Here is a 17,618-nt window from a genome sequence, read left to right on the forward strand (position 1 = left end):
CCAGCACCTACCCTTATTTAATACTAACTGGAGTGGGAATAGTAAATTAATTAAGTTTAGTGTCCATCACCTACCCTCAATAATACTAACTGGAGTGGGAATAGTAAATTAAATCAAGTTTAGTGTCCAGCACCTACTCTTATTTAATACTAACTGGAGTGGGAATAGTAGATTAATAAGTTTAGCATCCAACATCTACCCTGAATTAATATTAACTGGAGTGGAAATAGTAAATTAAAAATGTTTATTGTCCAGCTCCTACCCTGAATTAATACTAACTGGAGTGGGAATAGTAAATCGTTTTAGTTTAGTGTCCAGCACCTATCCTGAATTAATACTAACAGGAGTGGGAATAGTAAATTAATTAAGTTTAGTGTCAAGCACCTACCCTTATTTATTACTATCTGGGGTGGGAATAGTAAATAATTAGGTTTAGTGTTCAGCGCCAACCCTTATTTAATACAAACTGGAGTGGGAATAGTAAATTAATTAAGTTTAGTGTCCAACACCTACCCTGAATTAATACTAACTGGAGTGGGAATAGTAAATTATGTATGTATTTATTAATTTGTAAGCTTACAAAATTAATATAGTTTGTAGTAGTAATGTCTTTTAATTATGATATAGTTATAAATAGAATAAAAAAAGTATATATATACATAGTTAATTACAAATATTATTTAATACAGTATATTTATTAAAACATTATTTTTAATATTAAATACATTATGAAATTCAAACACAAAAAACAGACATATTATTTTTGATGGGTGTTTATTTATTGTAAATGATTTTGTAAGCAACAAAAAACATTTCTTATATTATGTTTATATAATATAAATCAAGAAATATACATAAATGAACATATTTATTTTACAGACACAAAATAATTTATACATATGTCTATTTTTACATACATGATAATGTAAACAATATTTTTATATATTGATAAAGTTTTAATACAGTTATGTAAAGTTTATAATATCAAATAATGTAGTTCTACAATTTGTTTAGAAGCATTTGAGAAAATAATGTAATTATTGATAACAGTTGTTCATTTGAATTAATATTATTAATATGTAAAATATTAATATTATTAATTATTACATGGTTAAATGTTTATACATTTATTTTAAAAGGTCGACTCTTTTTAAACATTGAATAAAAATATTACATGTTTTTAATAAACGTATGTAACTTGTAAATATATGGAATTATAATAATAAATAGTATATGTTTAATAATATTTATTATTATAATTTTACAATGCTGAAAAAATGTTACATACATTTAAACATATAAGTTGTAAATTGTAGTATTTTAATTAAATATTTTAGTAACTTATATAAAATGTAATAACAATTTTTAAAACTAAATACATTTATTTTATATGTTTAAAGCTGCCATAATTGTTTGGTGCTTGTATTTTGTAACCGCTCACGTTTATTTTGGGTTATTTCAAAGGGGACAAGCTCGCGGTTGGGAGCTGCGTTGTGTTGAGAAAGTTAAGATTATTTTCTTTATTTTAACTATATTTTTTTATTAAATTTAAAGGTAGTTAAGTTGTAGTTATTGTGTGTAGTGTTAGGTTTTTGGAGTTGTGGTGTTTTTTGTGTGTAATTTTGGTTTTAGCGATTTATGTTTTGTTAGTTTTTGAGGCCTAGTTTCGAAAACGTAAATTATGTTACAATATGTTTGAATATGATGTGTATAATGTTTCTAATAGTATTATATTGTGTGTTATGTGTATATTTGTGTGGGTGGGCATGTTCGTGTGTTTTTCACTGGTTTTGGTCGATGGCAGTGGTAGTTACGAGGAGATTGCGATTTTTTAATTAAGGAATTGCGTATTAGTTTAAGTACCTAATAATTATTTCACACTTCCTTAATTTTTCGGGTTTCCTTGGAGCGTATCTTTTTTTTAAACACTTTTTCTGTTTTTTTCTGGTTTATTGTTTGTGGATTTATGAACGGAGGATTAGTTTTGGAAGAGCTGGATTTTTATATTTTTTTAATGGTAATTTTTTGTCCTATTTGGATTATCAGATACTTGGATTGTTTTACAAGATTTGGGATTTTCTGTCTACAGCTAAGGAAACGGTAAGTTAACTTAATTATTTATTGTGGGAGGGAAATGCTAAGAGAGTTAATGTTATTATTGTTTATATTTTCAAATATTCAATTAATATGTCTATATATATATTTATTTTTTAAGAAAAATACATTAGAAAAATTAATTACATTTTGCGAAAAGATAAAAATGATTTGTATGCATTTAAATTCTTTTTACAGAAAAGTATTATTTATTTTAAACTGCTTTGATAATTTAGAATAGGCTTTTGGAAATTATTTGTAAGTATTCTAGGCCTCTTGTTGTTGGGTATAGTCTGACGTGATGTTGTAGGTATTCAAACATTTGTTTATTTTGTTTGTATATTTTAGACCTTATTTGTGTTACAGATTGCTCCATTCTTAGCTGTTGGTAGCTCTGTTCTTTTTAGAGGGAGAGTAGGAGATTGTGTAGAGTAGGTGTACCTCGTCCTGTTGTTGCTTGGAAGGCATTAAGCCAACCTTTAACAGCATTATTTGTTTTTGACTCTCGGTTTAGTGTGCCAAGGTATACATTCCATTATGGAATTTGGTATTTTGGTTGTCTCCTATGTCCTGATCTATGCAGTCTTCCCACCCAGGTATCTTCAAAATAGTCTAGGAGTGGACTACATTTTTGTTCATGTTGCTGGTAGTAAGGACTTTCCATTAATAGGTTGTAATGTTCGGCCAAGTCAATAACTGGGACGTAGGCCAGTGCAATAAGTTTTTTTATTTGGTATGCGAATGAACTGTTTGTCTCATATCCAACACTTAGGGACCGATTCCTATCTCGCTCGGAAAGCCCTGCAGCCAACTTGCACACGTAGAGCTTTCTGACTCGTGCTCTGGGGCTCCGAGAGACCGAGTAGGATGCAAGTATGCGCTGATGGACTCGGGTCGCTCGGAGCCCCATTGAAGTCAATGGGAGCCTGTTGTACAGAGCGTACATAGGATCCCATTGACGAAGAAGGCACGTCTCGGAAAAGGGCACCCCTTGTCATGAGGACGTGACGGTGCCCCCGCACCGTACATGCATGTGTAGGGGGGACCCCTGGGTCCCCCCGCTGGCTGATTTTAGGGCCCCGGGTGAAGGGGGTCCGCTTCCCAGAGGTTTTTTAAGGCGGAGGCTCCGACTCACTCCGGCTGCTCGAAACGCGCATTGTACTTGGTCGCTTGGAAATCGTACGCATTGCGCTGTACGTGTTGGCCATTTTTGAGTTGCTCGGAAGGCATCGCTGACGGGTACGGGTCGGTCATAGTGAAAGCCTGAAAATGTGTGTCTTTTGCTTCCTCATCCTAAATGTGCCGGGTATGCCCAGACGTGAATCCCGGGCTCACTGTGCCACTGGATTCAAGCTATCCTGGCTGATGAGGGGTGAAACCCCGAAACTGGTCCTAGGATGCTGATTTCCGGTCCAGGGAGGACCTGATTGGCAGTTCGGGTGGGACTGTTCCCATGAGGCACAGGGTCAAGACTGATTTGCATATGGTCAGGTCCAAACTGAGGTGGCATGGTGAGCAAAAGAATGATGGATTTAACCCAGATCTCTTGGCTTGGGGTGAATGCTTTGATTTGTTCTGCATTCCGTCTGTCAATTGTGTGTCTTTTGCCATTTTTTATGCAGCTGCTCAGCAGACCTTTGTATTTTACAAAACAGAAACTCCCAAAGTGAAAGTTTAACCTCTTCGGTGCCCGTGACGAGCTGGACTCGTCATGGGCCGCGGTGGCGCTGTGCCCATGACGAGTCCAGCTCGACACAAACCCCGCCCGCTAATGTAACGGCCGGCACAGGGCGGGGAAAGGGGCGGGCACCGAAGGGGTTAAAAAACAAAAGAATTATTCACCCATAGATGTAATTTTTTATTTTCTCTATGCAGTAAAAAATGTGTTGGTCCATCTGCTCTCAATAGGGTGGATCGTATGAGCTACTGTGAATCATCGGAAACAAAGGTTACCCCCTACACAAATATGTATAGGCCAGGGATAAGGGGCGGAAAGACCACTATTATAGAAAATGTTCCGACTTGGCCTGTATTTCTTCCTGTATGCTTAACAAGTGTAATTGGTTCTAATACCTAAATAAATGTATGGTACGTACGCAGTATCTTTTTACAGACCACGCTTATTGATTTTATTTATATTTTGTCATATTCTTTGATATCAGTAGGCACATCTAAAAAAAGGCTACAAATCCATTTTAACAATTACTTCCATGTACTGTGACAGAAGCCTGTTTTTCACAATAAAGAAAATAATGTTGTCTTTTACATAAAATCTGAAATATCCCCAACAACAAACCACTCACTCCTAAACACATACAAAATTCCTACCCACCATACACTACATTAATACCCAGACCTTGCATTCTACACATGATGATGATTAATGATTTATAGAGCGTGATAAATACCCTGCGATGTCAAGGCGCTGCCTTTAGTATAGGTTGCTCGGGGCACACACTGAGGTACAGTTAAGCTGAGAACAGGCACGTTTTAAGGCCCTTCCTAAATTTGAGAAGACTGGGCTCTTTTGTAAGAAGGATGGGAAGAGAGTTCCACAGGCAGGGAGTTGTAGCTTAAAGCTCTTACCACCCTATCTGGTCCTGCTGACTCTAGGAACATGTGGATTTCCCAGGTTGGTGGACCTGAGGGCTCTGGCAGGTGTGTAGGGCTTTAAAATACACTCTAGCTTAAGGAATAGTAAGGAGGAGTTTCACTACCCACACATAAATGTGATTTGCTGTTGCCTATAAGTGGTAATGAATTGAATAGATCAATTCCCCCCAATGGCCACCCCTAAAAGTATTTGTATTGTGTGGTCCAAAAGAAGGAGGTTGGACAAAATCAATGACCACACCAAAACGTGCATTGACCATTCTTGGAAGTGATCCCAGCCCACAATGTTTCAAGGGAAACAAATAAAAACTTTTTTCATTGCTATTTGTTCAGTGTATGTGTAGAATGGTGGGTCAGGGTATGAATGTAGTGTATGGTAGGTTGTGATTATGGATGTGTGTAGGAGTAAATGGATTGTTATGTGGCGATAGTTCTGATTTTATGTAAAAGACTGTCAGAGACTATCTGGGGCTCTGTCTGAAACACAGTCAGGGACTTGGGTAAGGACTGGTGACTGGGCATAAAACGTAAGAAGAAAGAGGAGTACAGTGCTGCCCAGTGTCACACAGGAAGTCAGAGGAGAAAAGGGATTCAAAGGGGAAGCCTCCACAAGGAAAGAAAGTGGCTGAGGCTCAGAAAGGATAGGCATTCAAGAGGTGATTTAGTATTCAGAATAACTACACCCAGGACGGACGTGGCAAGACAGATATACAATATTAGCAATAAAAGGAATGTGGGGTGAAGCACACAGGATCTCCACATGGTAAGATTAAAGCTCAGTAAGTTCCTCACCCACAATTGCTGTTACAGATACTGACAGGGAATACCCATGTATTGGAAAAACATGCAAAGGCAGGGTCTGTGGATCTGATGCCTATGGTGATGTTATAAAAGCATCTCAAAGACAAGACTCACAGTGGACAAGAAACACCACCTAGCTTGTCAGCTGAGCCCATGGATCCTGGTGATCAAACAGGAACATGCAACGTGGAAACAGCAAGGGTATAGAAATAAATAAACAGCCACAATAGACAAGGAGCTAGCAAGGTTGAGCACTAAAGGAGAGAAGGGAAGCAAGGACAAACTTGGCAGAAAGCAAGTAACAAAATACAAAGAAACTAGAAGCAAGACAAAAGAACAGGAAGACAGCAAACTATGGACTGAAACAGAGGAAATGGGGGGAAAAGCAGGAACTGGGACAAGGGAAATACAGGAGAGTGGATTAAATGGTGCAGTAATTAGTACTAGTTCAGGAACCAAGGAAACAAGGAATAGCTAAGGAACAGGGGTCAAGTTAGCACATAAGACAATGCTAATTCAGGAACAATGAATGCTAGAGCTCAGGAACAGAAATCAAGGAAACGCTGAGAGCAGTGCTAGTTCAGGAACAAGAATATCTCTTGCTCAGGAGGAGCAATCAAGGAAACACTGAAAGCAGTGATAGTTCAGGAACAAGGAATAGCTATCGCTTATGAGTAGGAATATCAAAATCTCAGGAAACAAGGATATCAAAATCTCAGGAAACAAGGATCAGTCTCACTGGAGCACAGTTACAATGACCAATACTGGACTGAAAGGAGATGGGATGTAAAAGAGGTCACAGTAATCACATTAATCAGATGTGAGCAGGCTAGCACCAGCCAGCCACATCTTCCAAAAAACCTGGAATGGATTGGGAATGGATGGCAATTTCCAAATAGCGTTCAAATGGCTGGAAGTCAGTATATGCATGCAGGGAAGGTCGGGAAGTCTATTAGAACACTGAAAATTTCTACAATTTGGCCCCCTGGTGGTGGGCGCGAGAGTGCAGGGAGTGAATCGTGACATAGACAACATCATTTTTTTAAATCTGAAAAGACTTCTTTTGCAGTACATGGAAGGAATTGTTAAAATGTACTTGGAGACTTTTTTTGAGATGTGCCTACTGATATCAATGAATATGACAAAATATAAGTAAAATGAATAAACAAGGTCGGTAAAAAGATACTGCTTATGTAACATAATTTTATTTGGGGGTCAGAACAGAATAGCACTTGTTTGGCATACGAGAAGAAATACAGGTCAAGTGGGAACATTTTCTATAATAATGAAGTACTGTGAAAACATGATTTCCAAGCAGTAGAGTACTTTTAGGTGAGTTTAGTGAATACAGGCTGGAAGCTGATAGCTATGAGATTAAAGGGCCTAGGAGATAAGCTCCAACTGACTATCATTCCAGAATTTTCATCACTACATTCTCTAACAGCATTCTGTCATAGAACATAGTGTTCAGCCAGTGAGCCAAAGACACTACATATCTACCTCTTTCATAAACAATTTAGACAAATAAAAAAATACCGAACATAAACATACACAAATAATATCACTTATAGCTCAAATAAAATAAACATACCTATACATATATACATGGTATTCAAGATAACACCAAATCTCTAATTAAATTAACCAAATAGCGGAACTAGTCACAATTTTGCTAGGAATATTTCTAGCCTTAGTGCTCCTAAATAATACTGGCTCACCCTGTCCGCTTTGATCACACCTGGTTTGTTTGTCGTTACCCAAATCAATCGCTTCAACCGTGGCCAAATGAGACATGTTCCACCATTGTCCAACAGCCATTTTCCAGCTTGACCTCTTATGTCAATAATGTGGATGGGCTCTCTGAATTTCAACTTTCCCTTTTGCAAAAGCAAGGGTTTCTTAATAGAAACATACTCAGCCACAACAAAATACAAATTCTGTTTCTTTTTGTGCATGTGCGCCTTCTCACTCATCTCACAATTAAGTTTGTCACTAGTAAACTTGGCTTTGTGGGACGAAACCAGCACATTGCATTCTTGATCCAGTGCCTTAATTTTCCAAAGTGAATTTAAGGAAAACGTAACATTCCTGCCTCTTGTAAGTGCAAATGGAACCGTACCATTAACAGAATGTGAAGTGGCCCTGTAGACCCATGCTTGTTCTCTGATAGTGGTTTCACAATCAACCTTATCCTAAATAGAATTTTGAATGCACTCCACCACCATCCTGCTGAATCTCCCCAAATTACCTTTAGCTTGGCGATAATATAAAGGCATGTGTAAATGCCTTATGTTAAATTTGCCTAAATAATTATATCATGGTAGATGAGGTGAATTATACATCATTGTCAGCCAAACATTCTTCAGACACATCGTTCTTGCTGAAAACCTCCTGTAAAAAATGAATAACTGTTCTGGTGATGGGTTCAGAAACACCTCTCACATCCACGCACCTAGATAGATTATCTATCAACACAATTAAATACTTTAGTTTGTTTGGCAAAACATGAAAAGGATCTAAAACATCTCCTGCAACTCTGCCACATCTTATCCGGACACAAAACAGGAACCGGAGGAAGTGCTGATGTGATTAAATTTTTGTCACTGTAGGAATATTGTGAACACTTCCTCATCAAAATCTCCACCTTTCAATTCAAACCAGGCCACCAAAAATCATGCCTCACTCTACATTGTGTGGCAGACATCCCTTTTGAGTGAGTGGTTTCTAGGATTCTTTGTCTAAAAACACTTTAGTGAAATCAATTTGTCTCCTATTAACAACAAATGATTTTCTATAGACAACTCCTCTGCTACTATGTAAAAAAGGTTGTAAACCAGCACCAACTAACTTTTCTTTTGACCAACCTGTAATTACAAACTTAATAACATGTCAGAAGACATTGTCCTCTTAAGGGCATTATGCCATACATCCATGTCTGAACAAATCACCCAATCCTTAACACTTGCAATAAGACATTCTGCTATTTCTTTTTATTAATTGTTTTCACTCATATAATCCTTGATAGGTAACCTGGACAAAAACATCTGCCTTCACATTCTTTCTTCCTAAAATGTGATCAACAGCAGTTGCTTTCTTTATTTCATTACCAGACAAAATAACCACCAATGGCTTGCAATCTGTTCTTAACTAAAACTTCCTTTCTCACAGATATGGTTTGAGTTTTTCCATATTCCACACACAAGCCAATATCTCTTTCTCTGTCACGGAATATCTAATTTCTTCTTCTTTCACTCTCTTGGAAGCAAATCCTACAGGAACCTCCTTAACACCAGCTTGCCATGACAACACTGTACCCATTCCTAAGAAATAGCATCAATGGTTATAGATGTCTCACGACCCTCAACATAAGCTTGAAGTGCCACAGATGCTATTATTCTTTGTTTGATTAATTGAAAATTTCCATGACACAGTGATGTCCACTCAAAATCTGCCACTTTTTTTAAAAAAGACCCCTGAAACATTCCGTGAGATTTGAGAAAGTTTTGTTAAATTTTGATTGGATCTCACGCAAACCAATGAATGAGCATGACTGATCTTTATCAGTTGGCTAAAGAGCATTGATGATGCCATCGACAATACTGGGTTTTGGCTTCACACCTTCCTTTGAAAGTTCATGTCCAAGATATTCAATTTAATTCGCACAAAATATACATTAATCTTCTCTGATGGTTACTTCATTGTTCTGTAAAGTAGGCAACACATTTTCTACAGTGCCAACACGTATTTCTTTAGTATCAGCATGCTCTAAAATGTAAACTTGAAAAATGACAACATTGGCAATATCTTGTAACATTTTAGACATGACCTTTTGAAAAACAGATGCCACTGAGGCCAGTCCAAATGGCATGTAGCAAAATTGAAACTTACCATCAGGTGTAACAAAAGCAGTTAAACAACATGACTGACCATCCAATACTACCTAATAGTAAGCCACATGAAGCTCCAATGTAGAAAACCATTTGGACTGACCTACAGCTGTGATAAGATCATCAATATGTGGAAAGGATATTTTTTCACCTAGATGACATTGTTGGGAGATCTAGGATCTATACACAAATGTAAATCTCCTGATTTCCGTTTGGCTAGAACAATTGGTGGAAGCCATAATGTAGTATCTACACATTCAATAATACCGTCATCCTGCATCATTTTCAACAATTGTGTTAATTCACTCCTTATACTCTGTGGTAAATTACAAAGTCTATGATTAACTGGAAGGACTACCTCCTTGACATTATTGGTGTATACAAATGTTTTCAACATTTGTGTTAATTTGCTACTTATGCTGTATGGTACATTGCAAAGCCTATGTTTAACTGGAAGGACTAACTCCTTGGATTTAATGATGCATACAAAATGTTTAATTTGACCAATTTTGTTTTGAAACACCCCTTTACATTTCTCCTTTCATGCTTGAACTGTGGACTGATAAGTGAAACCGGGTCCTTCTGACCAGGTCTAATTATCATATCATAATCAGCTGGATGCCACCATCCCACCACATTTATGCCTTTGTTGTGAAAAGATCCGGGGATAACAATTCTTTGCTGGACCAGCACTCTCTGTACTTTTCAATGGATATGATGGTGATTCTTACACAGGAATCAATAGGAAGAGGCAAGTGTGATACTATCACTTTTTACAGACACCAGCGGATCACTATACCGTTTCTCATTATGCACACGGTTTATTTCCACACAATCCAGATAGCACTAATTCTTCCACTTTTTTCTCAACATACTCAAAATCATTGCTCATACATTGTTCCTGAACCCTTCTAACTGGTATGTGTTTGCCATCCCTTCCCAAAATGACCAATTGTCTTTCACTTCTAGCACTTTAGCGCAATTGCTGGACAATTTCTGAAATTTAAGACATGTGTAGTTGAACCACTGATAAAATTTAAAACATGTATATTTTGATGAAGGACGGCCTGCATCACCTTCACTTCCCCTACTATAGGTCTCAGTGGACGAAGATGGTTGTTGCACTCTATTCTGGGAATTAAAATTCGCTATAGAAACATGAGAAGTTTCTTGCTCCAATTGTTTTTCATCTTGTTGTGAACACTCTATGGTTATTGCTGTATCTATTAATTCACCTAGTGAAGGATTTTTGCAAGATAAAAGGTTTTGTGATATCTTTTTGAGTGACACCTTCAAACAATTTGTTCACAAAAGAATTGTGAAGTAAACCCATCAAATTCACAATAACACACAAACATTTTCAGAGCAGTAACATATGAGTCAATGGATTCATTAGGACATTGGGTACGAGTGGAACATTTATGTCTATGAACTACTAAATTTACTTTCTCTTAAAAAATATGTATCAAGTTGTTTTACTGATATTTGAAATTCATCCCTGTCATCATCATGTGTGCCAACATATTCTGGCAAATGACCAAAATCATCAATATCTAAGTCATAATAGAGTACATTTGCCTTGAATTCTAGCCTGTCAATAGCACCTAGATATGTATAAAAGACCTAAACCGCAAATCCTATTTTATTGTGGGATCCACAAGTTCTTGTAGGAAGGAATTTGGTGGAGTAACTGCCTGCATAATGATGTAATAGGGAATACAATTGAATATAAAACGGAAAGATAACAAAGAAATAGTAAAAGGGAAGAAACAGAAAAAAACACAAATACATTTTAGACAATAACAATTATGAACAATGTATACTCTGTAAATAACCTAGGAAAACTAGCATATATATTTTTTTAAATATCAATGTTAATGTTCTGCATAAGTATCCACTTCCTTGAGAAAGTGTAAATCATACTGAAAGAATTGAAGCAGCATGTCAATCACAGTTGACACATCCAAAATTAATGACTTAAAGTGTCAATTGCCTTTATTAAGTATTAATTTGCACATGTAGATCCTCGAAAAATAAGCATGCCAATCTCTGTTGACACATCCAAATGTGTAATGATCTTGGAAATCCCACAGATGGCGCTGTTATTAAAGCAATGCTGGATGTCACTAGTCTCTAGCCCATGCAGGAAACTATATTCTTTTCCGGTAGTGACAATACTGTCACGCAGAGAGAGACATGTGTCTCATACCGTGTTCTGCGTAAAGCTTTCAGTCACACAAGTGTGTCCTGCAGGTGCTGCAGCTACACAGATCCTCTAGCACAGCGTGCACAAAACGCTTTGTGCACTGCTGTTTAACAAAAGGCTCTTCAAGCATGGTGTGCACAAGACGAGAGAAACTTAATAGATCTCGTTCAGACCTTTTTTTACACAGCTGAGCGCTTGTGCGCATCCCCCAATTCCCTGTAGAAATGACAGGAAACTGAACCCCAAGTGAGCGACAAATGAATAATAATTACAAACACCACAAATCCAGTTTCCTACATAGAAACTAGACACCCCAGGTCTGGTGATTATACTTTAAATGATCACTGGGCCCAACCAATCACACCACAGTACCTTGAAATAAGTTCTGAATACCTCCAATTGCATATACGTAAATCAACTCCTCGCTAATCTGTGAAGACATGATGTCCAAGCAGTAGAGTCGTTTTTGTTGAGCATTCTGGAATACAGGCTGGGAGTACATAGCAACAAGTATAAAGGGCCTAGTAGGTCAGCTCCAACTGACCAACATTCCACAACTTAGATCACTACACTGGCTAACAGCATTCTCTAATGAAACATAACATTCACCCAATGAGCCCAAAACCACACAGGTACTTACTCCGATGGCCATCAGTGTAAGGTTTCTGCTATTTGAAACAGCAAGGGCATCACTGCCAGAAACGTAACAACAGTCTGTGCTACTGTAATTAAATAGGCATACCATTAGCTTAACAGACAGGGTACTGCGCCATGTTTGTGCAGCGTACCCTGTCTGCCAAACTCTAAATAAGTCCCAAAGTTCCCCTGTAGATTGAAATACAGATACTGCCAAACAACTACATATTCCATGATCTCATGACTTTTCTCTTACATTGGGATTTTTCTTTCATAGTGTCTCAAAAGTCTAGTGCTAATGTAATATTAAAGGTGTCTTTCTTGGATAACTAATGAACATTTCTTTTCTTTTTTAACAGGAACTCCCATCAATACGCCCCCTCTTCTCATCCGTGCATCTAGTAATGTCATCCTCCACATCACTGTGGGGGAGCGATTCAACTATGAGGATAAGGTACTCAATAACATTCTCAATACCTTGAGAGAAGGCTTCCACATCATGAGCTCCTTTTGGGGACAGGTAACAGTCTGCTGTTTTCAGTGTTTTGCCACATTACATTTTGTAAAGTATTTTAACAACAAGTAAGCCGCAGAGAAACTATAGCAGGTGTAACAGTAAAAGGCGAGGAAAGTTCATAGATATTTTGAGAAAGAATATAAGTCTAATATTGTCTGTAAAATCATTGGGAGTACTGTATGAAAGGTGCCAGGATCAGAATGGCTCTAACACTACTTCTTCTTCAACTAATGAAATGACAAGAAAATTAAGGACAAGTGACAATATTTGCTACAGAGGAACAAAAGGGGCAAGTGTTCTTGAACAGAATGGTAGAGCTTTCCCACAAATGGAGCAGCGGAGTTGGCGCATAATCTAAAAAATCAATCCACATGTACATAAATTTAAAAAAAGCCGTAGTGGGGGCTCAAGAGAAAATCTGCAAGGAACAAAAGGCATGCTGCCCACAATGCTATGAATTGCTGTACAGCTGGTGAGTGATTTGTTTCACTGGCCTAGATAAAGATCATTGCTATAGTCCATTTGCAAGCAATTGGGATTAAATGCAGCTGTAAATCTTCCAAAAAGTGACCGTTAAGGAAGATTTTCACTCATTACTCCAGGGTAGTAAAACAAAATAGAGGACATGATCTGAGATTCACAAGAACGTTCAAAATCAAAACAAAAACCATGAATTTCGTCCAGATAGGCTTCTGAGAGCCACCATACTTGTTAGCTCACAAAGTGATGTTTCAGAATTCCATGCCTCTTCAGACTATTCAAACTTCTGTCTTATAAGAAGTTGATTTAAGCCATTTCCTATTAATGTATCCCAACTGGTTTTTCCCACTCACTGTTCTTCCTGCCAACAAAAGACCTGCCCACACCAGGACCTACTTAATGCAGGCCGCAGTGCGACCTCATCAGTAAGCACCTGGTCACCTAGCTTGCCACTTGCCTATGGTCTCCAGTTCCTGCTTGTTGAAGAATGATCCAGCAGCTGCATGGGCTTTCCCGCTGGGGTTTTCTCGACAAGGTTTTCCCACTCATTGTTCTTCCCACCAACAAAGTCCCGCCTACCCCAGGACCTACTTAATACAGGCAACAGTGCAACCAAACCGCTGGCGCATCTAAGGTTAACCAAAGGTAAGCCTGTTTGCACCTGGACCATGCCCAGCGACACGACCCCTGGCCTTTCCTCCACTGAAGATACACTATAGCTGAGCTTTACAGCCTTGACCCTGGACACCGCAAGAAACACTGCCACCGCTCTGACCCACACTCACCTGCACCCACTGCCACTTCACCTGCCACAGAAAACACACCAATCCATAGGCCAGCCCCAACACGAACACACCACAGACACAACCTGCACAAGAACACCAACTTGCATGTGCCCTTCTCAACACACGCTCATTATGCATGCATTCTACTGAATTATGGGACCTCATCTCTACCCTCGCACCCAACATTGTCTTCCTCACCGAGACCTGGCTCAACCCCACATCCATTTAAGACATTGCCACGGCAATCCCGATGGATAGAAAATCAATAACCAGGACTTCATTGGGAAGGCGAGAGGAGAAACATCATCCACGAAGAGACCATACAGTGAAACACCACCACTGACAACACCGCCATCCACATGGAACATGTCAACTTTAAGCTCCACACAGATGGCATGACAATTATCGGAGGCACCCTCACAAACCTAACCCCAGGTCCATGCTCCAGCTTCTGCAACGCCATTGGGGACTTTGTTGTGCCCCAAGCCTTAGACTCGAAGGACAACATCTTCCTTGGAGACCTACATTTTCACATTGATGACCCCAATGACAAAAGCAGTGCACACTTCCTCAACAGTATGAGCAGCCACAGATTGACCAAGATTGTCCATGACCCTTCACACACCATGAGACACACACTGGACCCAATTTTCACCTCCAGCATTTGTGACAAATACAGCCAGGTCACAGAACTCACATGGACCCATCCCTCCATCATCCACTTCAGCATCTCCAGCCCCTGCACTGCCACCCTCAAGATGACCAATGCCCCCGACCAGAGGTGGAACAAAATCTCAGAGACAAGCTGGGCGAATGCCATTCACACCTTCAACTCTGCTATTGCCATCAACCTCAAACCGGACGTGAAAAACGTCAACACCTGGATCGCTAATTGTACAGACAACATCATCCCCATCAAGAGCGACATCCAGAGAAAATCCTCCAAAAAGGATAGCTGGTACACTAAGAACTCAGAATAGTGAAACAAGGCAGAAAACAGTTGGAGAGGAGATGTGCACCACCAAGGACACCTCCAACAGGGCAGCCTTCGAGCCCACCTCTGCCACCGCCTGCTGAGGGCAACAAAGAAGGCAGCCCTTGCTGTATGCATCAAAACCAGTACCAATAACACCAAGTAACTTTTCAACATTGTTAAGGCTGCCAGCCAAACCCTCACAGGAGCTGTGCGACAACCTCAATCACTTCTTCCACAACAAGATCACAACCATATACAGAAATTTGAACCTCAACCCACACCTACAGACTTCCTTGACAGATATGCCACCACTGTAAACACCGTACCCGACACGAACCACACACTGACCACCTGGAACATCCTCTCCACCTAGGAAAGCACCTCCACCATGAAACCCATCCACTCGGAAGCTCTCACAGACCAATGCCAGCACCATATCTTCAACCTCAGAGACCAAAGGATCAGCCAGGAACTCAACACCCTGCTCAACACCTCTGTCACCACTGCAACATTTTCCAACACGTCAAAGCAAACGACTACTCAAAAAACCCTCCGCCATCCCCATCAAACTCAAATACTACCAGCCATTCTCCCTGCTCCCATTCCCTAGCAAAAGTACTGGAAAAGCTCATCAACAATTAACTCATGACACACCTGGTGCGGAACCAGCTTCTCAACACCTCCCAAGCTGGGCTACGTAGCCAACACAGCACAAAACATGCCCAATCGCAGCCGCCAACAACATCCCAACCCCCCTTCTCAACTGAGGAGAAACGGCGACTTTGATCCTCCTAGACCTCTCGGCAACCTTCGATAACATTTCCCACTGCACACTGATCATAAGACTCCACAACATCAGCATCCAAGGGGGTGTACTCAGATGAATCATCTTCTTCCTCACCGGAAGAACCCAGAGGATCCACCTCTTACCTCCCACCTTTCACCTCTGAACCCAAGGAGATCACCTTTGTTGTCCCCCAGGTCTCATCCCTCAGCCATCGCTCTTCAACGCATATATGAACCCACTGCCAACATTGTCAGATCCCATGGTCTCAGCATAATTCATAATCAGATGACACTCAACTCATCCTCTCACTTACTGACGACTCCACCACCACCAGAACCAGCTTCCACAGATGCATAACAAATGTCACCAAATGGATAAAGAAGAACTGCCTGAAACTGAACACTGACAAGATGGAAGTACTGAACTTTGGTAACGGCAGCAACACATGGAACAACTTCTGTTGGTCATCAGGACTAGGGTCCACACCCACTTCCTTCAACCATGCCAGAAACCTTAGAATCATCATTGACAACAAGCTTACCATGAATTCACAGATCAACGCCATCTCCTCTGACCGCTTCCTCACTCTGCGCATGCTACGTAAGATCTTTTAGTGGCTACCACTTCAAGATGTTTTGTGACACATGTCCTCATCACCAGCCAACTGGACTATGGCAATGCTCTCTATGTAGGAATTTCCTCACACCTTCTACAGAGACTTCAGACCATACAGAACACAGCAGCAAGACTCATCTTCGGCATTCCCCGATGAACCCACATCACACCCCATGTCAGGAAACTCCACTAGCTCCCCGTACAGAAGAGATGCCAATTCAAGCTGCTGACTCACAACAAGGCTCTACACAACCAAGAACCAGCCTACACTTACCACCACCTGACCTTTTAACAACCATTGAGAAGAATACGCTCCACCTCCCTTTCACTTGCTCATACTTCCCCCATATACTGAAGCAGAAGTAGAGGATGCTCCTTCTCCCACATCACAGCAAAGACCTGGAAAAGCCTCCTCATACTGCTGGGCCATCATCACACTTCCGGAATTCCAAATGACCCTCAATAGCAGTTTGTTCGAATAAGCCTCTGGGACCTGCAAGCACCTGGATACCCTATTGGATAATTAGCCACACTTTATAAATCCTGATAGATTGATTGATTGATTGAATGATTCACTGTCAGCACTCAATTACAGATTGAGAGGTTGAGAAAACTGGTTCTCTACACATCTATTTGGAAAGTCTTTTTTGGCTTACAGATGAAAGTGTCAGCCCAGAGACAAAATAGGATGAGCAAGAGGTTGAAAACCCCTAGGAAAAGTGCATGATTCCTGGGCTCATTACAGGACAGAGGCTACAGTTTGCATACTATTGGGCAACAGTTTATGAAACTGTGACAAATACCTTCTATGTGAGATCACAGTGTTAGGGCTGGGTAAGCAGGAGATTATGGTTGGAAATAATTCAATTTGACTCATAAGTCACTGTGCTACTTTTTTAAACCTACAATATTCATTAAGCTTGACCAGACCACAGTGAACAAATAAAACACTGTTGCGCGCTGAGTGAAGTCACAGACTGTACCTGTTTTTGTGAGATACTTTTAGAAACCCAACTCAAGGAGTCAGTAACTCATGAACACCATGAACAAGCAGTGGATAAATAACACTTCTGCTTTATCTGGATGCACAGAGCCCTCTGTTGTGCATTGGTAGCTTTTGTGATCACATTTTATGTAAAATAGGGAACAGCAAAGATTTGCAAGAATTTTCCCACGATTTCTGCTAATATAGGATAGATTTGAGGTCCCAGCCATGCTGAG

At 39.8% G+C, this 17,618-nt stretch overlaps 1 protein-coding gene across 1 annotated transcript in view; it reads left to right on the forward strand.

Moving 5' to 3' along the window:
* Positions 1-17,618, forward strand: part of LOC146798077 (cytochrome P450 2G1-like) — a 724,892-nt gene that overhangs the window by 416,025 nt on the left and 291,249 nt on the right. Inside the window, exon 4 of the mRNA XM_085625293.1 lies at positions 12,597-12,757. Coding sequence (XP_085481419.1) covers positions 12,597-12,757 — 161 coding nt within the window. The remainder of the gene's footprint in view (positions 1-12,596; positions 12,758-17,618) is intronic.

The sequence above is a fragment of the Triturus cristatus genome, chromosome 9, assembly GCF_964204655.1.
Source record: "Triturus cristatus chromosome 9, aTriCri1.1, whole genome shotgun sequence".
Lineage (NCBI taxonomy): Eukaryota > Metazoa > Chordata > Amphibia > Caudata > Salamandridae > Triturus > Triturus cristatus.